This window comes from Natator depressus, chromosome 9 (genome assembly GCF_965152275.1).
Source record: "Natator depressus isolate rNatDep1 chromosome 9, rNatDep2.hap1, whole genome shotgun sequence".
Taxonomy (NCBI): Eukaryota; Metazoa; Chordata; order Testudines; family Cheloniidae; genus Natator; species Natator depressus.
In genome coordinates, this window is record NC_134242.1 from 86,932,855 (window position 1) to 86,958,043 (window position 25,189).

General features: G+C 38.7%; 1 protein-coding gene across 1 annotated transcript in view; it reads right to left on the reverse strand.

The window, feature by feature from the left end:
- Positions 1-25,189, reverse strand: part of XIAP (X-linked inhibitor of apoptosis) — a 48,637-nt gene that overhangs the window by 18,212 nt on the left and 5,236 nt on the right. Inside the window, exons 2-3 of the mRNA XM_074962529.1 lie at positions 2,595-3,508; positions 512-611 (exon numbers count right to left, since the gene is read on the reverse strand). Coding sequence (XP_074818630.1) covers positions 512-611; positions 2,595-3,477 — 983 coding nt within the window. The 5' untranslated portion in view covers positions 3,478-3,508. The remainder of the gene's footprint in view (positions 1-511; positions 612-2,594; positions 3,509-25,189) is intronic.

Here is a 25,189-nt window from a genome sequence, read left to right on the forward strand (position 1 = left end):
AAAATTGCGACACCCCAAAATCGCTACTCACTTTTGAAAATTTAGGCCTTTATTTTTAAGTGTAAGTGTGCTGCATAAACAGCAGTTTGTCTTCTCTTGAGACTTCTACATAGCTCACTCCCAATATACTATCACAGCTGCACATAATGCTTATAACATAAGCAAAGACTCTTCTCTCCAAGAATATGCTGTGAGTGGGAGCAAATGGGCCTCACTACAGGGCACCTTGAAAGCCATGCTTCCTACAGATGAGAAGAAACACAGCCACCTATGAAGACTCTTACTGCTGCTGTAAGAGAGTTGCCTCTCCACAACAAAGTTAGTGAGGACACGGAGGTGATGGTGAGAAGGGCATCTCAACCATTTCAAATTATTTGGATAAGCATCCAAACCACTGAATGCTTAGCCAAACTGAGCCTTTTGAGGTCATGTTAATACATTCTCCCTTTGTTGCAGATGCAACATACTGTAAATGGAAGTGTGCACAACAATACAGTAAAAAGTACCTTACCCTGGAAACCATTTAGCATGTTGTTCCCAAGGGTCTTCATTCTGCTGCCACTCTTGCAGTCCTCCACCACAGTGAAAGCACAAAACATGATCACCATTACCTAAGGGGGCAAGTAAGTGTGATGTTGTATACTTGTCAAATAAAAGGCTGAATATGCAAATATTTGTTCTTACAACTGAGAAAAAAAGCTTCAGCAAGTCTTGTTACTGATAAAAGCACCAAAAATGTGTCAATTTAATAATGAGCATCTAAGAATAAAAAGGATTATTTTAAACTAGATGTCAATGTAATCTGTGATAACATATGGTAAGAAAAACGAAGTAGCTTCTTGGACTATTTCCACTTTAATAAAAAAATTACAAAACCAAGCTTACACAAATACTGCTTTACTCAATTGTATTTGGCATTACAGAGATATCAAAAATGCTTCTATTTGCTTACAAGTCTATTACAATAACTTCTTGTGAGTGTGTCCAACTGTTAAGTAGGCTATAAAAACCACTACCACAAAGTTTCTAAGGCAAAAGCATTTGACACAATTTCTTCTATGTTTTTGATCAGTCTTCTCTGTACTAAGTCTCAGTTCCCCTTAAACAAGAATGGAATTAATTAACAGAAACCTAATTCACAAGGACATTTACTTATTTGCCTTTTTGGTCATTGGTTTCACCAGTCAAGACTAATAGGCTCTGAACAGCAGTGACCAAGACTAAGAGGATGTGGAAGGAAATTAAATTGTCTGAGCTCTAGCAGCACAGTGCACATTACAATCAAAGACTACATCAGAAGCTGCTTACATATTAAGTGTATTGCAATGAGGGGAGATATGGATAGATTTCTCCCACTGAAATTAAGTCCTTCTCAGCCAATAGGAAGGACGCAGCTCTTGGAATTTACTCTAACAGTTAACCAGCTGGTTGGATAAGGTACCTATTTTGCATGTCTTCCCAATACAGATCCCATTTGGCTGTTGAGCAGCTAGATTTTTGGGGGGATCCCACAAATGATATAAATAAGATGTCACCACTAGTTATGAATGTATTCATTTTGTGCAAGAATGTACAACAAAACACCAAAAGTTTTATTTGGGGGCCAGAGGGGATAGGAAGAAACCAAGAGAAAACAAATCAGAAAGTCAGTGCTGTAAGAGCACAAAAAAGAGAATCAAATATGGTGAGAAAGCTAGAAATTATCCTTGGTAATCCCTTTTCTTCCTGAACAATAGTACTACTTTGCATTTACCTTCCATCCAAGGATTTCAAAGTGATTTTCCAATATTGATTAATTAAGCCTAATATGTAATTAGTCCGATTATACAGATGGGGAAAATGATGCAGAGAGGTTAAGCAGCTTGACCAAGTCACACTAAGTTTTTAAGACTGGAAGCTTTTTGCGGCATGGACCACATATTCCATGAGTTTGTACAGCATCTAGCACAACAGACCCTGGGTTGTTACTAGACTAGAGCCTCTGGGTCCTACCACAATTTCAACTCACACACAAATAAAAAATAATGGCAGAGCTAGGAATAGAACCCAGATTTCCTGGCTCCTAGCACTGTGTGTGAACCACAAGACCACAATTCCTCTTTTTAGGGCAGGTCAGGATAGCTGCGGGTCAGTGTTCCATTCTTTCTAATATGATAAGATAACTTTTTAATGATGCCAGTCATTGTCTAAGAGCCAAAATCTGAACTGGCATACATCCTAAAATGGGCTTAAAAGACAAAGGTCACTACTTAAGATATTCCCTTTATTTAACGTTCTGTTGCTAGAAAGGAGAACGATGTGACATTTCAGATTGTGATCATTCCAAAAGAATGCTTTATATTTTGCATGCCATCTTTCAATAATAAATCAGGAGAACATACCGTATTAGCTATGTCGTAACAACTGATTTGAGTTAAGTGAACGTAGAATTAAAAAGCATTTGAAGACTAAGGTGTTAAACAAAGGTAAAGCCTTAAATAAAAGATTTGTTTTGGCAAGTCATTCAGTGTTAAATTAATGGAGATTCTGTTCAAAATCGCGTCATGCACAAATTCTGCTGCAACAAACAGATGTGAAAACCCCATCTAGCTTACCTATACTATAGAACCCAGCTTCAGCAAGTTGCTCTTTAACAACCGAGTATCTCCAAGTCACAAATGTCTTGATCCGTGCTTCATATTCTGCCATACATGGATTTCTTGGGTGATCTGCATCGTTTAAGCCACTCCTGCCAACCTCAGCAAAATTAGATTCATTTAGGACACTTCCAACATTTCCAACATCATGGCCCAGGACAAAAAAGCACCTAGGAAAATGCCTCTTATGTTCTGACCAAGCTCGATCAAAAGGTTCCCAGTTTTTCAGTTTTCCACCACAACAAAAGCACTCCACTTGATCATCAACACCTGAGTAATACAGCCCAGCATTGGCTAACTCGTTTGGTGTTAATGGCGCATAAGCTGGCCAGTTGTGAAAAGACTTTAACCTAGCTTCTTCACTGCACATAGCAGGGTTCCTGGGGTACAAGCTATCTGACATGTCCACAACCTGCCCAGTTCTCAAAAGATAATCTGCACTGAGATCAGATGATCTGTCAAAAGAGCACTGGAGGGTTGAATTTCCAGAACAGTTTTCAACTCTGCATTGACAGTTTTGGAGAACAGGATGCATATCTTTTTTTAAAAAATTAAATCGAGCAACAAATTTGCATTTTGGGGAAATTTTTCTGTGTCTTCCAATTGCTGAGTCTCCATGTTCCCACCCTTCAATAGTTGCATGACAGCTGAAGCACTTCACTTTGTCTCCCTCTCCTGTATAAAAGAAGCCAGCTCGTGCTAGTGTTGATGCAGAAATAGGACAACAATTTGGAAAGTTGGCAAAAGTCCTCAGTCTGGAGTACTCTTCAGCCATCTCTTGGTCATGGTCACAATCTGGTGTGGCACAAGCTTCAGAGTTATCTGGACTGTTACACGTCATCTCTTCTTCAAGAGTGGGGCTCTCAAATTTCCTAAATAAAATAATATGTTTTTTAATTTCATAGACAAAGCAAAAAAACAACAGATCAAACATGTTCCTTATGCAACCCCTAAGCAAACTGTGGGAATTAGTGGGATCAAAATATTCCTCCTATTAAACAAACGGTAAGGAAGAAAGACTTTTTTTCTTTCTTTGTTAATAACATTTTCAAGCACAGGAACATTCCAAAAGAAATTATATGAAGAAAGACAAGGAGTATTATCGTATATGAAGTTTTCTAGTAACACATATGTTACGGATATCTCTTAATTGTCATCTGAACAAACAGTAAAAAGTTAACTGGAAAGCACATGTGAATAAAAAAAGCGTATAGACTAAGAAGAACATTATTTTTTATTAATAAGGCAAACATTACGAGACTAGGTCTGATAAAAAAATATAACAGGGATGTAAGGGGCCTCACAAAAGATATGAACGAAAAACTAAGAAAAGGCCTTCAATCATGTTTGTACTTACCATACGATGGTTACTGCTTCCATACATCAATTAATCCATGCCACACTCACAATGTATTTTACTGCTCCAGTTTGGAAAGATCCATGTTCAAAATCAGCCTATTATGTTACTCTTGTATAAGCAGCTTTACCTTTCTTTTTTAATTAAAAAAGTGCCCATCACACCAGTTCTTAAGTGCATACCATACATAAATGTAACAAATTGGCAAATGTCAAAATAAAAACAATACCCTGGGATTTGAAATTTAACTGTGAAGACATAAACCCCAATTTTCCTTCCGGTAAAGGCCTGAGCAAACAGACTTTACATTATTCACAGAAGGACAAACAAGATCATGTTCTGTCAGAAAAATGAGAAAAGGCAATTCTAGTCCCAAGAGTCAGAATAAATGGACTCAAACTGAAGATGTCCTGCCTCCTCCCCTCCAAGACGATTAAATCAATGGACTGTAAAAGCAAGAGTTCATCAACTGATTTCAACTGTTGTGACAAGCACCTGAATATTAATATTTAGTTTGTACAGTGTCTAAAGTTCAAAATACACCCATATAAAACAAAATACATTTGAAAAATGTTTATACATAAACTTATGTTCTGTTTCCTAGATATCCCAAACGTTTCACATGTTCAGCCAATAGCCTGAATGTTGCTACATTGGTGCTGTGCTGATACCTAGTCAAGCCTTAAACTGCAAGCCTTTTTAATTTACCAATGAACCAGCCTGAACACTAGAGACTCCTGAGTGGAGTAAACACATTTATAGATGTTGTTTCAGTATAACAGTACTCAAATAATCAAGACCTTTGATATATAATTTTTTAACTGGTGGTTTGGGGGAAAAGAGGAGAGTGTGTGCTATAAGATGGGATACGTTGAGTATGGGAAAGTTTTCTGAAAAATTCTCAACTACTTTTGCCCTTTCCATTATATTATAGCTGTGGACACAACGGAGCAGTCTAACAAAATATTTAACTTAGCAACCAACTTTTCCTGGTACTGCTTTTAATAATCTTATATACATACTTATAAGAATAGCCATACTGGGTCAGACCAATGGTCTATCTAGCCCAGTATCCTCTCTTCTGACAGTGGTCAATGCCACTGCAGCACTGTAAGTGTAGAGAAGCCCTGATCAACCAACTCTAATGAGCAAGAAATAAGAGCGCAGAGGCAAGTGTGGGTGGGGCCTAGCCTGAAGACCACCCTCACTCAAGTACTTGTGGGCTCTCAGACTGAGTCTGCAGATGAGATCACTACAGCTGTGCTGCTATAGTGCCATAGTGTAGATACTTCCTATATCGACAGAAGGGCCTGTTCCATCACTGTAGGTAAGCCACCTCTCTGAGAGAGGGTAGCTAGGTTGATGGAAGAATTCTTCTCTCAACCTAGCTGCATCTACACGGGGTGTTAGGCAGACCTAACTACGATGCACAAGTCATGAAATTTTCCACAGCCCTGATCGACGTAGGTAGGTACATCTGGCCAAGACTATGTCTACTTAGGAGTCGGAAGGTGTAATTTCTGGCTTGAGTAGACAGACCCACTCTAGCTCTGGTTGAGCTAGTTAACTAAAAATAGAAAGGTAGTCATGGCAGTGTAAGAGGATAGCTGCCCAAGTAGCTACCTAGCATCTTGGATGGAAGCATACTAGCTAGCCTGTCTTACTGCTGTGTCTACACATCAGTCTTTAGTGCTCTAGCTCAATCAAAACTAGTGATATGTGGACTTGAGGTGTAAATTTCCAGCTCAAGTTCCAGCGTAGACATATCTTAAGACCAATGGGAGCGGGCAGAGAGAAATAACAAAAACTAAAACCCCGGGTGTTTAGGAGAAAGGGATTATCACAAAGAAAAGGGTCTCTCTCAGGAAAAAGTCAGATCCCCATTCCACTGCACTCTGTGCTTTCTTTTCCATCATTTCAATAGTCTTGTTCGTAGGGAAAGTTATTTCAATGGTGTGAGAGAGACCACGACACTCAGAAAGAGAAAGAGGAATCAAGTTTTTAGGAGAAAAAGACTTCTCAATCCTTTCCTACCCCTCTTTGGGAATTTAAGTTTAATTTTATTTTATTTTGGAGACGGGGGAGGGAGGTATTATAAATTGAGTTTTTTTCTGTCTAATACAGTTCTGAATGGTTTAATCCTCAAGGGAGGCAGGCAGCAGCTACCCTATTTATTCTATAACAGGACTCCTCAAGAGGTTGCCTACTGGGATATGTCAAGGTTCCTTCCCCACTCTGAACTCTAGGGTACAGGTGTGGGGACCTGCATGAAAGACCCCCTAAGCTTATTCTTACCAGCTTAGGTTAAAAACTTCCCCAAGGTACAAACTTTGCCTTGTCCTTGAACCCTATGCTGCCACCACCAAACGTGTTGAACAAAGAACAGTGAAAGAGCCCACTTGGAGACGTCTTCCCCCAAAATATCCCCCCAAGCCCTACACCCCCTTTCCTGGGGAAGGCTTGATAAAAATCCTCACCAATTTGTACAGGTGAACACAGACCCAAACCCTTGGATCTTAAGAACAATGAAAAATCAGTCCAGTTCTTAAAAGAAGAATTTTAATTAAAGAAAAGGTAAAAGAATCACCTCTGTAAAATCAGGATGGTAAATACCTTACAGGGTACTCAGATTCAAAACATAGAGAATCCCTCTAGGCAAAACCTTAAGTTACAAAAAGACACAGAATCAGGAATATACATTCCATCCAGCACAGCTTATTTTACCAGCCATTAAACAAAAGGAAATCTAACACATTTCTAGCTAGATTACTTACTAACTTAACAGAAGTTCTGAGGCTGCCTTCCTGATCTGTTCCCGGCAAAAGCATCACACAGACAGAAAATCCCTTTGTTCCCCCCCCCCCCTCCAGATTTTAAAGTATCTTGTCCTCTCATTGGTCATTTGGGTCAGGTGCCAGCTAGGTTACCTTAGCTTCTTAACCCTTTACAGGTGAAAAGGTTTTGCCTCTGGCCAGGAGGGATTTTATAGCACTGTATACAGACAGGTGGTTACCCTTCCCTTTATTTTATGACAGATGCATACGTCAATCTTAGATTCTGAGCCCCTAAGGAACACTGTAGCCCTCTTCAGTTTCTTTCCCTCCTGCACTGGCATTTAGCTCAAGGAAGCATGAAGTAACATCTCAAGATTCAAGAGAAACACTTCTAGATCCAGAATCTTTTCAACCAGCAATGTCACTGGATTTGAGAGAAGTATGGAGAATAGGGAGAAACAAGTCCTCTAAACCCACAAACCAGCCCCAATCTTCACCAGCTGCGGGTTCTCACCACTTGTGTTAAATTGAACACAAATTATCCTTTAATCCCTGGAATTCTGTAATGGAAAGACCAGACATGCAAATACTTAGGAGTGTGCTGAATTCATTATATTCAGTAGTCCCATTAAAAATCAATGGGGTTTCTTACAGTAGTAAAGTTAATCATGGCCATGGCCATAAGCACCAACAATGATAGACAATGAGTTTTAATTCTTGGTTTCTTACTTCAGTTGTGAACTGAAATATTTTCTAGCACCTATATATCACTGTTTATTAGCACTAGCCATTAAAATGTGTAAGAAACTTTTTTACCAGGTTACCACAATAAAAATGGCACATTTTGAGGATAAAAAAATAAAGCCAAACTTATAAAAGTCCACAAGTATGCCTGTAGTTTGACAAGTGAACCACAAATACAGGAGGCCACATCCTACCATTACAAGAGTGACCAAATTATCAGACGCTGTAGTTAGAGGATTTTTTTTGTTTTGTTTTGGTTTTGGTTTTTGCAAGGAGTAGATAGTTCTCAGCCCCTACTGATAAGGGTTCTCAGCAAGACCCAAAATTGGGTAAAAAGTCACGGCCTAATTCTGAGAACTCTCGCCGGAGAAGTCACTATTCGCACAGTCTCAGACCATCACTTACATAAGCTTTTGAAGGATCTGGCCCCTATTGCAAAGAGAAATGCTTTAAGTGAATGAATAAATATTAAATTATTAGTGTGTTTTTATAAAGGTCAGTGAAGTATTTAAAACTCTCAAAGTGAATTAGCTTTAGTCTGAATTTGACAGGAAAAAAAGGATAGAACTCTTCTTCCTAGGATACCAATTTACCAGCTGGCATTGCCCCGCTATGTGTTTCATACCAATAAGATACATAATGCAAAACAAAAGGATGGCAACTGATATTATACATAGTCAATACTTACTGTGCTCAAACTTTTTTAAAAAAAAAATCTCCATACTGACAGCAATTACTGGCATAAAAGATTTTGGTTCAATGCTACATAAAAACCATAAACTTTTATATCTGCTGCATGCACTGAAAAAGCAGCTTTCACTGTGGAAACAAAGATGAGAAAAACTTTTAAAAACTAACTTAAAAGACATCTAACAAAAGTGTGCCTTCAGCGGTCGGTTTTGTTGTTTCCCCCCTTCTGTATTAATATTCATTACATTTTTACAAAATAGATTTTATCCTTTAACTTGGTTATAGACTATTGTACTTAACAACCAAAAGGATGAGGAAGAATCTTTCAGATTCAAAAAATAATATTTTTGCACCCAGAGACTACCGTTTGCATTGTCAAAAAGACACAGGTAGCTGCCCAATGAGTACATTAAGAAAATAAAAGGAGTGGGAGACCAGTTCTGTGTTTACAAGGTGTAGTCACAGGAACAAGACAATTTGAGTATATCAGTCTGGTTCTAAACCCTAGATTTAATCACTGGCAATTTTATACATAGTGTAATGACCTCTAAGATTAATAATATGGATATTTTATACCTTGCAGAGTTGCTATCTTTCTATTTGTCTTTAAAGAGCTACATCAGCTGATTTACAGATCTGACCTAGATAATTGTTTAGATGTTTGAAAGGCAAGGGCCTTCAGTAATTATGCAGAGCATCCGTGGAATCCATTACCTATGGGCTAGAGAGCCAACCCCCGCTTTTTTTAAATAATCAAATGTAAAAAGGCTTGTGTTGATAGTACTTAAAAAAAACAAAACAAAAAAAAACAACTTGAATTTTAAAGTGCTTCAGAATTGTTTCTGTGAAGAACCCTATTATATAAGCTTATGGGGGTATCATTATTACTACTAGAATGCATTCATAGAACGCATTATTTATTTTTACTATAGTAGCTTTAGATATATGCAGGCAAGAAAATTATTATTCCTGAAAAGGCTTTCCAAGGGAGTATATAGTTTAAGGTGGAAACCTCAGAAATACTGAAAAATGTGGACCTTAAAACACACGAGGCTGGCAAACAAACATATCTAGAGACTACACATTCAAGATTTCAATATTATGTATAAATAAAAGCATCTTGTTTTATTTAAATGGAAGGTGAAATGGGAAACAGTAAAGGTAGGTATTCACTCAGAGGATACTTGTGTCTTCCTGACAAACTGTAAAGTTTTCACAAATAGTGCTCCTTTGGTATCAAAGTAGTGGTTCTAAAACTCTTTTTCTGGACTGCCTCACACAAAATGGCTGAAAGATCATCTCATGATCACCATGGGGTTTAGGACACAGGATGATTTTTTTTTCAGCCATTTTGTGGGAAGCAGATCAGGAAAGGTGTGGGGCCAGGGGCTGCTGTTGGGTTGAGCAGGACTTCTTCTTAATTTACCGATTCCCATATCTCTGGCATTGGCTCAGAACCAGGGCGGGAAAATTGCCATTCCAAGGTGCTGCAAAGCCAGTTCTACGGCTTTACTGCTTCCTCTGCTCCAGAGCCGAACCCTGGGTAGGAGTTGCAGGTGTATCAGAAAGGAGCTGCTCTTAGGGTGACCAGACAGCAAGTGTGAAAAATCGGGATGGGGCCCGGGGGTAATAGGAGCCTATATAAGAAAAAGACCAAAAAATTGGGACTGTCCCTATAAAAATCAGCACATCTGGTCACCCTAGCTGCTCTAGAATTAAAGGAGAACAGGAGCAGTAGCAGCCCAGTAGCAGCAGGATCTCCTTCCCATCCCTGCTCAGTCTCCCACTGGATCTTAGAAGTACAAGGATATCATAGCTCTTAATTGGTGGGGTGCAATCCATCAGGCAGCCTTTCATGATCCACCAGTTGAGCAGCATGGTCATAAAGCATGTCTTTTTTACCCTTATTACTATTAAACTGATTTACTATTTTATAGTACAAACCAACAAATTGAATTATATAGGTTTAAGTAATATCACTTCCTATACAGCCATCTCTCCTCTTTGGAAGAAAAAAATCATCCTCCTCCCCCAGTAAGGGTTAGTTTTATATATGTGGTTCTAAAATGATAGCTCCAACTCTGCTATGAGCAAGCAGATCAGGAAATTAAAAGAAACAAGACCCTGTTTACACTCTAAAGATCCACCTGAGGGAAGGAGCCAGCACCAGAATTTACATGGTTCAAATCTACTATATTTATTAAGTACACTGGAGAGGGGATCACCATCCCATGGAAACACTTTGGGAGATGACTAGGGTGGGGAGAAGACTGCTCTGACAGTTCCCTTGCAGAGGGTTTTTTTTTTTTTTTGGGTCAGGAAAGCGGGTTTTGCCCTCTCCCCACTGGAAGTAGTAGGGCTTGGGTCCCAAATCTCAGAGATATCATTAATCCACAAAAGGACCTTTACACTGGTTTGTGGATCCTTGCCTCACACTTCATCTATTAGGTGTTCAGATACCGCAATGATGGGCATATGGCCAGGCGCTCCCCTGTCAGCAGCTGCCTATGAAGCCCTTCAGTAAAGGGCTCCACAATGCAGAAACATTAGAATGTTTTGCACAGAATCTCCTCCTGACGCCAGGGGAGAGAGGGAAGAAAACATTACACACTGAACAGTGACTCAATGTCTGTATTAAGCTCAGCTTGTTTCACTTTCATTTACATTCAGGTTTCCAGTCAATTTCATGTTCTGATTCTCACACTAGCACAATACTGCAGTGTGGGGGCTTCTAATACAAGGGAATGTTTAAATCCAAACAAAATGGAAAAAAAAATTTTTTTTTTTTAAATCCTTTAAAAGCATTGGGGCTAATAGTTTCTTTTAAGTAGAATAGGACTGTTATCTCTAAACTACCTAGTAGTGTCATCTTAAAAACTATTCTACTTTTGTAAAGTGATGCTTTATTGCAAGTTAATTGATTCCAAGGTGTGCCACTTCTAAAAATAGTTTTAATATAAAAGTAAACATTTTATTTTTAAGTAAGCAATGTTTTTGTACCATTATACTAACATTGTTATGTGACCACTGTAGGTACACATATCTTTCCTCCCAAAATCTCTCTCCTCCCAGAATGTCCTAAATACAATTTTAAATAGAAGGCAAAGTGATTGAGGGATACAATTCCCAAAGTGCAACATTTTTAAAACTCCAGCCATAGATGTTCTGAAGTACAAAAGCCTAGTCCAGCTAATCTTGATTAATAAATCTGACCATGGAAACCTTTTATCACTATGACTGCAGTCAGCTGCATCTTTTCAAGCTCAGCATTGTCCTCTTCATGATGTGCTGATCAGTACCAGACACAAAGAGATAACTACAAAGCTGGTGTAATTGAATGCAACTTCACTGATGTCAAAGTACTTGCTTACACCACGTCTGAATTTGTCCTAATAATCTAAATATATTAGTAGTAGTAAGGCACTAATTTGGCAAAGAAACATGGGCTCCTTAAAAAGGTCTAGGCCCTCCAATGAGCTCTGTGCAAGTAGACCCCTGTGCTTGTACACTTATTACAGAATCAAAACCTAGCTCTGTTAGCACCTTTCTGGATTCTTCTGCTGAAAATCTATTCTTCACAAAAACAACATATGGATGAGAGTTGACAACATATTTTCTCCTTTTACAAGCGCAGAATATTGAGAAAGCAGGGTTTAAATAACTGGCATATGTTAAAATTCACTGACAACCTTTCTATAGCACTTTACATTCCAAGGTCCTCAAATGCTTTCCAAACTATACACCACACAGGTTTAACTTTAGCAGTGGCTTGCAAGTATCCAAAAACTGACTTGCACTTCTTCCCCTCCCAGTCACTCCTCACGTTTTAAAAATGTAGATTGGACAAGGCAAAGTATCACATGGGTGATGCTACAACTGGCACACAATGCTTCCCTATTAAGGGCAATAACATTAGATTGATGTTATTAAGCCCAGCGAGGCTTATGGCAATTTTACTCTAGTGATGTGGCTGTTACTGCTTCTATGGAAGAGACATGTAATAACAGTCATGATGCTGAGGAACTAAGAAGGAAAAAATGGGGGAGAAGGACACGCAGAGATGATGATCAAAACACAGCTGGACTGCTACATTTTAGGATGGAGACTGTATTTCATTCTCTTTTGTCTATCAGCCAATTAGACTGGTAGTCAAAATAAACAGAGGCATTTAAATCTAAAATTTGTATTTCTCTCCATCTGAATGTGCATGCAGGGGAAATGCTCTCTAACACAATTTAATTCCAGCACCGAATACACACTTTACTCACATTGGCAAGGGAGCAAGAAGTAGCTGTTTAAAAGGTTCACAACAATACTTAAAACAGTAGAAGAGGAAAAATCATATGTAAATAAATTTTAGGAAGAACTGAGGTGGACAAATGGCAATTCATTCATTGATTTAGAATTTTAGCCAGAGCATCAAGGCTCACACCTCCACTGAAAGCATAACAGGAACTTTAATGATACGTTATCAGGATCTTAGTTTTATCTCTCATTCAAAAGCATCTCAAAACAGAACTGTGTCACCACCACGATGATGGGACACTGATTCAGTATTAATGCATAGAGAAGAGTGCTACTAATTCAATCACCAATATTATCTAGAGCAGCATCAAGCTTTTCTTTGGAAATGTGCCATCTTGATTTTAATATCTCATATTGCCAAAATAATATTCCTATATTATCCAATGGTTTTATACAATCATTATTACTGATAAAATGGTCAAGACTTCAACCAACATATGCAGAATGCTTTATCACATAGTAATTGTTAATTACACTGGCTGCCTGTTGCTTCACACCTTCTGAAGTAATGTTTCAAAGGAAAAGAAGAGATGGTTTCCCTCACATAGAGAGACTAACTACCCCCCTTCCCCGGCCCGCAAAATCACTGCCGCCTATATCCTACAGCAATGGAGACATTAAAATACCTCAGATACACTGTGCTATATTCCATCCCAATAAGACTCAATATGACACCCTATTTAACAGGCTGTCCTTTTATCTTTCTTTGTATTTTTGTCCAATGGAGAAGACAATGGAGAAGAACACCACAAATTCCATCAATTTCAAAACAAACCATTTAGTAATTTCCCAGATACACAAAGCACTCGCTTTGAGCCTGGTACTTATGGAATATAAAGTCCAGTGCATTCCATAAGACTGTCTTTAAATTTTTAAAGTAATTTGAATCTTTTTACATGGAAAATTAAAATTGTATTGTTAAAAAGTGTCTATAAAAGCTATCCATTCTAACATGTAATAAGTAATTCTGTATTATTCAAACTAAACAAGATAAATATATTGTGCTACAGTAGCATAACAGTATTAAAAGAAGCACAATTAGTGAAAATAGTTAATTTAAAATATATTAGTAAGTTTTTGTTGAGACACAGATTAAGAAAACAGACAAAAGATACCCATCTAACAGCTATGTCATAATACTTTGCAACATAAACAGCAACCAACCTGAGTTCAATGAGTAGAGTTTATATGTTCAAGATAACTAGACATTTTAAATTTTGCCAGATTATTTCATCGTCACATATTTATTAAAATTCACAGTAATCAAGATGTTTAATTTTTATTAGCCTGTACGTATATGCTATCTAAAGGGTTTTTCACAATTTCTGAGCATAAAATATCTTCTCTTGCATGCACTGAACAAAGTCTATTTTAGCATGAAGCATTTCCAGGAGCAGAGGCATGATTAATCCTGTTTTTAACTATCAAAGTATTAATCAGAAGATACCTCCCCCTTTTACACTAATCTAGCAATTTGCAGAGCCAACTTGACTACAACATTTTGTTCACATCAGGTGACAGAAGACAAGAACTCTATAGAGGATCATGATGTCAGCAAATGTTAAAGTATAAATAAGAAGAAAATAAAATTATTCCAACTGCCGGACTATAAACTCTGGTTATTCATATGAAACAAGATTTCTATTTGCTTTAAAAGTAGCAACAGATATGATTTAATGTAACAGGAATGACACCATATTTTCTTTGAGACACCTGAATTCAAAAACTGGAACCTACTTTTTGTTCCAAGTAACTTTTATTGGGATTAAGGATAGAAATAATCATATATCCAGGATACATGGCATAAGGAAGGAGTTTTTATTTCTTTTCCTCTTCCATGTGACAAGCACCAGGGTGAAAAAACATATCACTTGTGTCAGACAGATAATTGTATATCCTCATGCTTCTGACACAGGGGAGTATTAAATGTAGTGCTCAACAGATTAACTACAAGAGCAATGTTGGTGCTTAATATGCACTTGATCTTGAAATGTGAGTGCACGTAGTGAGTCAACAAAAGAACATACTGTACCAGCTGACACACAAATTGTGCATGTGTCACTCATGTCACTTTGCTCAAGTTCACTCTGCACCTGCAAAGCTGCAGCTAGATCAAGCAGGACACTGTTTACTAACTGAAATGGTACTTGAAAGGCTTAAAAAAATGGCAAAGCATGGGATTTTTTTTTAAACCTAGTTTTTTAAAAATCCCCCCCGCCCCAGGTCAGTAGCCATTTGTGAAAAAGCTGTATTTTATCTGGAGTGTTTGTTTCCTTTGTGTTATTTTATAAAGAGGGTAACATAGGTTAAACAAAGTCCTTTGATGTATTTGTGTAAAGAGTAGGTGCTGAGTCAGTATTGTGACTAATCTGTAATTTATTTCACCAGGAAAATTGAGCTCTACTCAACTTTATTCATCTGATTTTCAGTCAGGTCCTGCTTAATTTTCTGGCTAGATACACTGGGGTACAAGGAAATCAGTTGACTTGCTCAAGGTCACAGAAAAACTCTGCTTAGAAGAAATTAGGATCCTGCTGGCTTCTATGCTTGGTTCTAGTCACAAGGATTTTTATTCTTTCACCCTCAACTCTAAAGTCAGGTGCCTTAGTCTAAGAGGATCATCATAAAGATTCCCAGAATGCAATTTTAATTTGGAGTATTTCATTTCTCTCCCGAAAGAAAGCATCTCTCTTTTTATGGATTCAGTTTTCATAGTTTCCTTCTGCCCTCGTAATGAAGGGTCTAGAAACAAAAATAAGTGGAACCATTAAGCAACTTTACTATACAACAGATTACAAAATGGTTCCTAGCACAATTAGTAGGGAATAACTTCAATTACTACAATAGTACTGCTTATTTCACTCAGTTACTTAGAATCTTATAAAAAAAACTTTGTTTCCAAACGTAGTTATGGTTGCTCTGTGACAATCACATAGTCATCTATCCCATCATTTACCAGACATAAGCATGCAAGAAAACAAGAATATTAATAGTCATAGATCTTACACTACCCACATAATAAGCATCTTATGTTTAAGGTGTTTCATCACAACAACCACCACCTTAATACTAATTATTATTATTTGTATATATTACCATAGCACACAGGAGCCAGGTTAGTCCAGGCTAGGGGTTGGCAGGGCAGACTTTGCTATGGGCCCTTTGCTAAAGGTCAGAGATGGAGGAGAGTGAAGCATGGTGAGAATCTACAACCATATCAATGAAAGAGAGGAAATATGAACAAATGAAAATATGGACAACTGTTTAAAGCAACTGAAAATGTTAGTGTCAGCCCCCCCTCCTCCGCACACTCATTGCCATTCACAGGCAATACTCACCATGGCTGGGGCTAGAGTGTGGTGCTAGGCAGAGGTGTTCCAGAGCTGAAGTGTCCATAAGGACATCATTAAAAAGTTTCATGGGAAAGAGGGAAAGGAGTTTTGAAACTTTCACTTTCTGTTGTGATTGTAAATACAATGGATACATCTGTCTGTTTTATCTGCAGCTGCTGCTACTGTAGCCTTGAGGGGTGTCCCCTCCACACCTGTAGAACGCCTGACTCTGATGCAGAGGAGAAAGAAGAGGACTAGGGATAATACATTCAGTGAGATCCTGCTAGCCCATGTTGCGTTTGTTGTGAACTCAGGGCCTAGTGGGCCAACATGGTAGACAGCATGAAGAGGGATAGAAAGGAGAGGAGAAAGTGTTAAAAGATCCAAGAATCCCATGAGAAGAGGGAGTGGGAGATGCATCAGGACATAATGGAACTTCTCAGGCAGCAAACACAAATGCTGCAGATTCTAGTTGACCTACAGGTCTAACAATCACAGGTCTGACTTGCCACCCTTGCAGTCCCTGGTGAACTCCATGGTGGTAGCTCGCTACAACTCTCAACAATCCACTTGGCATCATGGGTTACATCCCTACCCCCACCACAGCAGACCGGTGGACAGTAAAGTTAACCACAGCTTCACATACACCAACCTATGAAAGTCACAGTTGATGTACTTGTAGCCAAAATGGACTGCATTTCTGCATTGAAAGAGACAGAACCATTTGCTGCCTTTCTAAATTTAAAGTTCCATTCAGTTAATTTATGTTTTGAAGTTTGTATTGTCCTTTTTTATTTACACATTGGCTTCCCCCCCCTGACTGTTTTTGTCAGTCAATAAAATTCTTTTTTTAAATAACCTTTATTAGTTTACCACACATACTGAAGTATGCATAGCAGTACTCAAAGCACCCAGTACTTGTAAAGTGTCCAGCACCACAAAACTAAGAGGTTAGAAAAACACCCAATAATGTGGAAATGTACAAGCAAATGTACACTGCATAAGTCATAATTTCAGTTAAAAATAATTTAATAGTTATAAATGTGCAGCAAAATACAATAATTCATAGGTTCACTATACGACAATGTATAAATGTACAGCAAGTACGACACCATTCCTAAAACCCCACAAACCTTCAGGGCCAGAGCACAGTCAAGCACAGCACATTAATGTGGCTGAGACTGTTAAAGTACGCTTTCAAAGCCTCCCCCATGACCACACAGCTCCACACTGGGCTCTTGTAATGGCCCTTGTGTCTGGTTGGTCAAACTCAGCAGGCAGCCACCCTGCCTCCACACCAGCAACAACTCCCTTCCCCACAGCTGATACCATTATATACTAAAATGTAATTAGCAGAAATTTAGTTTGTTTCATAGCAGGTTATGAATACAAATTATATTTTTCAGTGGCAGCACACTAAGTTAGGTTGCCAGACACTGCAAAATAGATAGAAGAAATTACAATGCATCAGGACGTGCCTGTGTTAAATCTAATTGATTTAAATAGTAGTACTATGGATGAACAGGCTTTATGAATTTGAGACACAAGGGACACAGAACTTTCTGCTTTGCATAAAATGCACAGAATGTTTCAACTTCAGAAATCACAGATGAATGAACGGGATACTGAGCTGGAATCAGTTATGCCAAACAGAAACAGATGAGCTATGTTAACAAGTTAGGTGAGAAAGGGACTCATTTGCTTTCAAATTTTTCCCATGGACTGTGAATCAGCTTTTAATTAGAGCAACCCAAGACAGACTGGCTTCATAAAGGGCTCAATCCTGCACATGGTTACATGAATAAGCACAAAGCAAAAAGATGAGTAGGATTTAAATACTGACCAAAGTGTGGCAGCTTTATTAAAAGAAGAAGTAAAATTCAGACAAAAAGTAGCTTTGATAACAAAGGTCAATTTTATTTAACCCTTAAAATCATCTTTGTATCTAAGGATCACAAACAGAGATTGCTATGTCATGAATACATTTAAATAGAACTCATTATAATTTAAGAGAAAGCGCAATATTCATTGCAAACTTTAAAAGATTACAGTATACCCATCAGCGTCCACAAATTACTGATTGATTCTAAGTAGGATATTGTACATAAAGTAATTTATTAAAACTGCAACTGTTAAGTACTCGAACTGAAGTTTGTTTTCCTGGTTAAATAGAAAATTGTCCAGAACATGACATGAAGAAGAAAGTTGATTAACTGGCCAGAAATATGCACCTTCAGTTTATATCCATCAATGTCATCAACACTAAACAGAATTATGACTTCAGTATCTAGATCCCATTAAACACATTTTTTTAAATATATGTTGTTGCTCCAGTTAAGAAAATTTTGGATAGTTTTCAAGTCCAAAACTAACTCAGAGCCTCCCAGGTTCTCTTATAACAGTTTAATGTAAGTGGTACATGCCCTGTGTTACAATTTTCACTTCTAAAAGAGGGATTTGCTCCCAAATTTAGATTTGAAAATTTCCCAATTAATAAAAAGAGCTAAAATGCTAATGACCTTTGTCACCCACTGAGGGTGCACTGCTGGGTGCTGACCAGCAATCAACAATAAATCCCATTGGACAGTTATGCAATGATAAAAAATAGATAATAGAAATATGCTATATCATACTATTGTTGCTGTGACTTCCCATCCTATATGATATAATCCCTGATCATCATCCAACCATTGCAACCTTTAGGGCCCTGCGCAGATGCAAAATTTGTATCCGTATCGAAGCTGCGATATGCAAAAATTGTCCACAGATATATAGTGGGTATCTGCAGATTTGCAGGACTCTACCAGTCATCATCTAATCACTTATCCATAATCAAATTCAGAATTAGATTAATTAATGGAGTCTCTTCTCTCCTCCACTAATCCCTAAAACAGGTTGCAATTTTTAAATTTTTATTGACAGAAAAATAGAGGAAGGAAAGGAAATTTTACAATCTATCTTCCAGAGGTCAGAGCTACAGAACTAATTTACTATCAGCAACCCCTTTCAGATCACATATATTGGACAAGAAACCTGAATCAAAGTACATTCTATTCCCCATCCCAAAATACCAACTGAGAAGCAATCTAATTAATAATAGTTTCCACATTAATTTTGATTATTAAAGCAAAGATTTCCAAACTGACTTGTAATTTTAGATGCCCAATTTAAGGCTTATTAAAGAGATCTGGTTTTCAGAAAGTGGTGTATATTCACTGTGACAATGAGGGTCCAGAGACCAAGGGCAGAACAGAAGGTTTAAACCAAAAATGAAAACTTGAATCAATTGATTCCATACTGTACTATTGTACTATAAATGTATAAAAAGAATAAGGTCTCAGGAAAGCTTGTAATGCTCTGAACTAGATGGTCATTATGAGATATGTTTACAGTCTGTGGTTATGAATCTATGTATTTCTTTATGTATATAGAAAACTGGTCATAATTTCAAGTATCAGAGGGGTAGCTGTGTTAGTCTGTATCCACACAAACAACAAGAAGTCCGGTGGCACCTTAAAGACTAACAAATTTATTTGGGTATAAGCTTTCGTGGGTAAAAAACCCACTTCTTCTAGCTTATGCCCAAATAAATCTGTTAGTCTTTAAGATGCCACTTGACTCCTGGTTGTTTTTAGTCATAATTTGTACAACTACCCCTCATAGCAGAATGGTGAGCAGTCAAGCAGGGAGGGACACCTCCCAAGTCAGGTATTTACATAAAACAAGCTTCAAGTAACCATCCATTGTCCAGCCAGGAAAAAGGGCATGAACAGGAAGACAGACATCCTGGCTATCAAGCCAAGAGGGAATTTCCCTACTCTGAATAACCATGAGACACCAGGGATTTAGTACACTTAGCACTTCAGTGTGGACACTACCTAGATATTGACGGGAGGGGTTCTCTGATCAGCGTAGGTAATCCACCTCCCTGAGGGGCAGTAACTAGATCTATGGAAGAATCCTTTCAACAACCTAGTGCTGTCTACACCCAGGGTTAAACCAGTTTAACTACACCACTCAAAACCCTGGATTTTTCACACCCCTGAGCAATGTAGTTAATCTCACTTAATTTTCTACCATAGCCCATGCCTGGGAGGGACGGGTGGGGGGGGGGGGAAGGAATACTTTAAAACCAGGCTTGGGACTGCAAATTTTCATCCAGAACCTGAGGGATAGTCTGTACACAGAGGGCTGTTTGTGAATACTGGATCGCTCCTACAATAAACGGGTATGCTATGAAACTGTCTTAAATAGGTAACTTTATTAGGAAAGGGATTTTATCTAATATGAAAGTTTAAAACCTGAGGTTGCCTTTTATGTTTATTTTCTATGTAATTTGTATGCTCGCTTCTACTTACTATTTCATCACTGAATCCCTCAAAACACAAAGTTGGGAAATATTATCCCCATTTTAGAGAGAAGAAAACAACCCAAAAAATAGGTGATTTGCCTATATTCACACAGGAATCCTCTGGCAGAGCCAGTAACTGAACTTGGGTCTCCCAAATTCCACTCTCGATCTTTGCAATTATATAGGAATGGCAGGATACGACCATAGCAGGGATGTGTGCACCCAGGAGAGAGAGAAGTCATATGACCACACAGTTATGAACCTGAGAGACAGGGAGCACTGGCTCTATCAACAGTAAGACAATAGGATAAGCATGATAAGTATGGAAAGAAGATTTGACATGGAGGAGAGCTGTACACAAGTGGTACATTGGAGGACACGAAAGCTAGCAAGCTGAGACAGTGAGCATGGTAGTCAATGAGTGCAGGACTAGTGCTAGTTGATCAGGAAGATGGCAGAGCTAACTTAGGAGAGGATAAATTTACAGTGGAGAGTCTGCAAAGCCATGGGACTTTCACCAGAGGCATTTGGAGGCACAAGAACAGAGGAAACAGATATTGGGGGTCAGCTAGTGATAGGTGTAGTTGCGACAGGCTGAGACAACCCTTTGAAAAGAAAGAAGAGTTCACAGCAGTAGAGATTCAGCAGGCGGCAGACACACAGATGCCATAGGCAGAGAGAGAGAGCAGAATACAGGACTAAAGTGGCAGAGACACTATGAACACTCACATATTAGACATTGCAGAAAGCCAAAATAAAAAGAAGACATGAGCCAGTGCACAATGATGAATGAGGAGATCATCAGAAAGAGGGAGCTCAATGATGGAAAGATAACAGGTACTTAGTGAAGCACCTATTAGGCTGGTGTTTAGTGAAGACAAGGTTGATGGGTGAAGACCACAGTGATGGGAGATGTCAAATGAGAATATAAGAGCAAAAATGCAGAAGCTCAGGGGCTGGTGGAGAGGGCGGAAGCTGCAACTGCCATGAATGAAGGTGGAAGATTATGATAAAGGAAAGAGAAGAACCAAGTGTCAAACTCTGAAAGGAAGGAAGATGGTGGAATGTTAGATGATTTCTCCCTTCCACATAGCCAGGAATCCGATGAAGTGTTGCTCAAAGGAGGATATTCAAAGAGAAGCTGTACAGCAGGTGCAGACGTCAGGAGAAGATAATCCCCCCACTACGTCCTTTGGGGACAATTTGGAGTGAGCTACATTTGAGAGAAGAGGCCGCCTTTGGGGAGAACTGCTGTACAGGTGATGTCATTCAAAGGGGAATTCATGTTTCTGATGCAGGAAAATGTATGAAGTGAGTAATTAAGAAGCCATGGCTAGCAGTGATGTTTCTGGAGAGGGAAAAGGCATTCCGATGTTATGCAGAAAGTCAGAGTAGATGATCACAATGGTGCTTTCTGGCATTTAAAAACAAACAAAACAAAACAAAAACAAAACAAACAAGAATCCCAGATGAAGCATGAGAAGGGGACTGATGAAGTAAAGACTAGAGAAGCAAAGATAGTAACATGAGGAAGGTGCAGAAGGTGAAAAGGGTGGAGTTAAGGGGAAGGCCAAAATTGGATAAGTTTCCCCATAAGTAACAAGGAGGCAGCATATATGGAAAATATATCTGTGATGGTGAGAAATGCCAGGAAAGGATAGAAAGGAGAGAGAAAAAACCCACACCGATGGTTTAAGTAGTAGATAGGGGAGATGCGAAGAAGGAAGAGACCACACCAATGTTATACCAATAAAATAAAAACCAGCAGGATCTTATTAAAGGGAAAAAGGCAAAATACCACATTTATTGTGAATACAGAAAGAATCATAGTAAGCAGTTCGTTATAGTTATAACATTCCATTCAATCTCATATTTATTCACACATTCATTCATAGATACATCACTAGGATCATGTATGTGGCATGAATTGGAATCACAAACTCAAATTGCCTCACAGTACCTTCTTTTGAATAGGCTACATAGAAAGTGACACTGACGATTATAAATCTTAGTGTCAAAAGGGGGATTATGTTGGATCATATTAAAGAAGTTCTGTATTAAAATCACAAATGAGTTTGATTCCCCAGAGTTTAAATTCCAGGGTATTACTAATTAAGAGGTCTCTTGGTTTTTGGTACTGTTTCTCTCCCTCTACGTGTGAAACTTGCAAGGTGCTAATTGCGTTAGTACATTCTAAGACAGAGTCTGTTCTCAAAGCAATTCACACAGAGAGAGACTCAAAGCAATACTCTGTAACAACACAAACAGCACCCAGAGACTCCCCGCCCTTTTGTTGCATTAACAATTGTGATTAAAATAGAGATAAAAGATGTATGTGGATGGATGGTTGGTGTGGATAATAACTGAACGATCAGGGAGGTGCCAGCCTAAGAATCCAGTGTCCATCGGCTGAAGAAGGCGTCAAGTGGAAATAACCAGAGGACCCCCGGAGGGCAGACTGGAATCCACCCAACAGCCTCAAGAATGGGAGAACCAAAGAACAAGATAACATCTGGCAGCACGGAGCCATCAGGAATGTGCTATCTGCTGATTGATTCAGCAACAGCATGATGAAGCAATTCCCATAGACTGGCATAGGAATAAATTCCTATAAAAACAGACTCTAGAAAGTGAGAACTTTGGGGGGTCTGATTCTGCAAACCAACTTCCAGGAGCATCAGATGAGCATCTGACAAGGCCCTGCTCCCTCCTCACGTCCAGGCCACCTGGCCAGTGGCTTGGCATGAGCAACTCTAAGGCTGGTAACTATGATAACAACCTTGCAGAACCTCTGTGTGTGTGTATGTATGAATGAATATGAGATTGAATGGAATGTTATAACTATAACTAACTGCTTACTATCATTCTTTCTGTATTCACAATAAATGTGGTATTTTGCCTTTTCCCCTTTAATAAGATCCTGCTGGTTTTTAATTTATTGGTATAGCACAGACGAAATGTAGTACAGGGAGTAATGGTAAAATACAACTGAACAGCACGTCAATTAGGTAGATGTATTAGTCATCACTAAGTTGTTTTCAAATAGATAAATTAATGCAATTTTATTTCTTCTTTTGGAGCCACATAGTTTTTAGCTTTATCATCATGTCCCAATTTCATTTTCAAGCTCAAAAAAGTATTGAGTCAATTGCTATTTAATCACATATTTATGCTGCACAGAAAAGTTTAATGTACAAGTCTGCATTTGGACCTATTATCTTAGCTCAACTATGTCTTCTTGAGTTCAAGGAATGCGCAAATTCATGAAAAATTGTCAGTGTTTTCCTTCCCAAAGCAGCAGGCTTACCTAGATTAAGAATGATTTAGCCAGCTCAGTGCCCTAAAGTGCATTAACTACATGCCTCTGTGCAAATTTACACAACTGCTCTTTGAATATTTTACATAATTTCTTATTTTACTTTATTCACAGTAAAACACTTTTCTTGAAATGTGTTTACTTTTTTTGAGAGACACTTTCCTAAGCCCCTTGGGGAAAAGATTTAAGCTCTGCCAGACATTGATCATACAGAGAGAGTATCATGGTTTTGCTTTACATAAGACACAAGACAGTATGTGGCAACAAGTAAATGGCCATCTAAAGATATAGAGACAGAGCAGTTATTCATTTAACTTTTCCTGTAGAATACACTTCAGAAATTTAGTGGATTTCTCCACCAATGACTAAAATTAAAGGCTAACAAACAAAATTGTCACCTATGCTCAAAGTGAACGCAGTTTGGAGTATGTGATTGGGATATTTCAAGCCTTCTGGAAGTTCCGAATTAACAGGCTGGCAGTATATGCATGAAACATCCCACTCTCTTAGCCCCGGTCTACACTGGGGGGGGGGAAATTGATCTAAGTTACGCAACTTCAGCTACGTGAATAACGTAGCTGAAGTCAATGTACTTAGATCGACTTACCGTGGTGTCTCCACTGCAGTGAGTCGACTGCTGCCGCTCCCCCATCGACTCTGCTTGCGCCTCTTGTGGCGTTGGAGTACAGGAGTCAACGGGAGAGCGCTCGGGGATCGATTGCTGCCTGCCGATCCGGCGGGTAGTGAAGACATACCCTTAGTAGACACTGATTCTCCTGGGAAAGATTAGTGGGTTCTACTGACTCTGCTACAGATAGCTCACTATCCTACAGAGATAAAAGGGAGTTGGGAATCATTCTCTACATAAAGCTACTTTAGAGCAGAGGCTGAGTAGTCCTGAAAAAGGAATTCAGGGACCAACCAAGTCTGAGGAAAAGACTTGGGCTGGATTTTATGTATCATTTCGAATTCCTTTATTCCTGTGAATAAAGCCAAAACCAAGAAGGGACTATGTTTTTACCCTCTACAACTTGTCTGGTCTGTGGGTTGGTCTATGCTGGGAATTTACATTGATATAGCTACACCTCTCAGTGTGTGGATTTCTCAGATATTTTTCAGATTTCTGTAAGACAGATATAGAAAGACAACAGAATTAACACCCCTGAAATGCTTGGAGGCAGTTTACACCTCTCTCAGGAGCTCACAAGAAATTGGGGCTCTGTTATTTGGTTTTACTCACATTCACAAGGCCTGGAAGCTTACTTTTAAGTGCTCTTAAATTCTACAAAACTAATGCATGAATCTCCAATACACCAAGTAAAGTTTCCTATCCCAGTAGTGACTAGACAAGTAGATTTGTCAAGTGCTGATTTAAAACATAATGGTCACGCCCCAACGTTTTTTGGTTGTTTACCTTATGTCAGGTGATTCAGTCCTCCTGTTTCCCTCCCATGAGTGCCCTGAACTGAATTTTTCAGTCAGTACTTCTACCTGATAAGATACCATTTCTAGGGATAGCTCAGTGGTTTGAGCATTGGCCTGCTAAACCCAGGGTTGTGAGTTCAATGGGCCATTTAGGGATCTGGGGCAAAAATTGGGGATTGGTCCTGCTTTGAGCAGCGGATTGGACTAGATGACCTCCTGAGGTCCCTTCCAACCCTGATATTCTATGATTCAAATACAG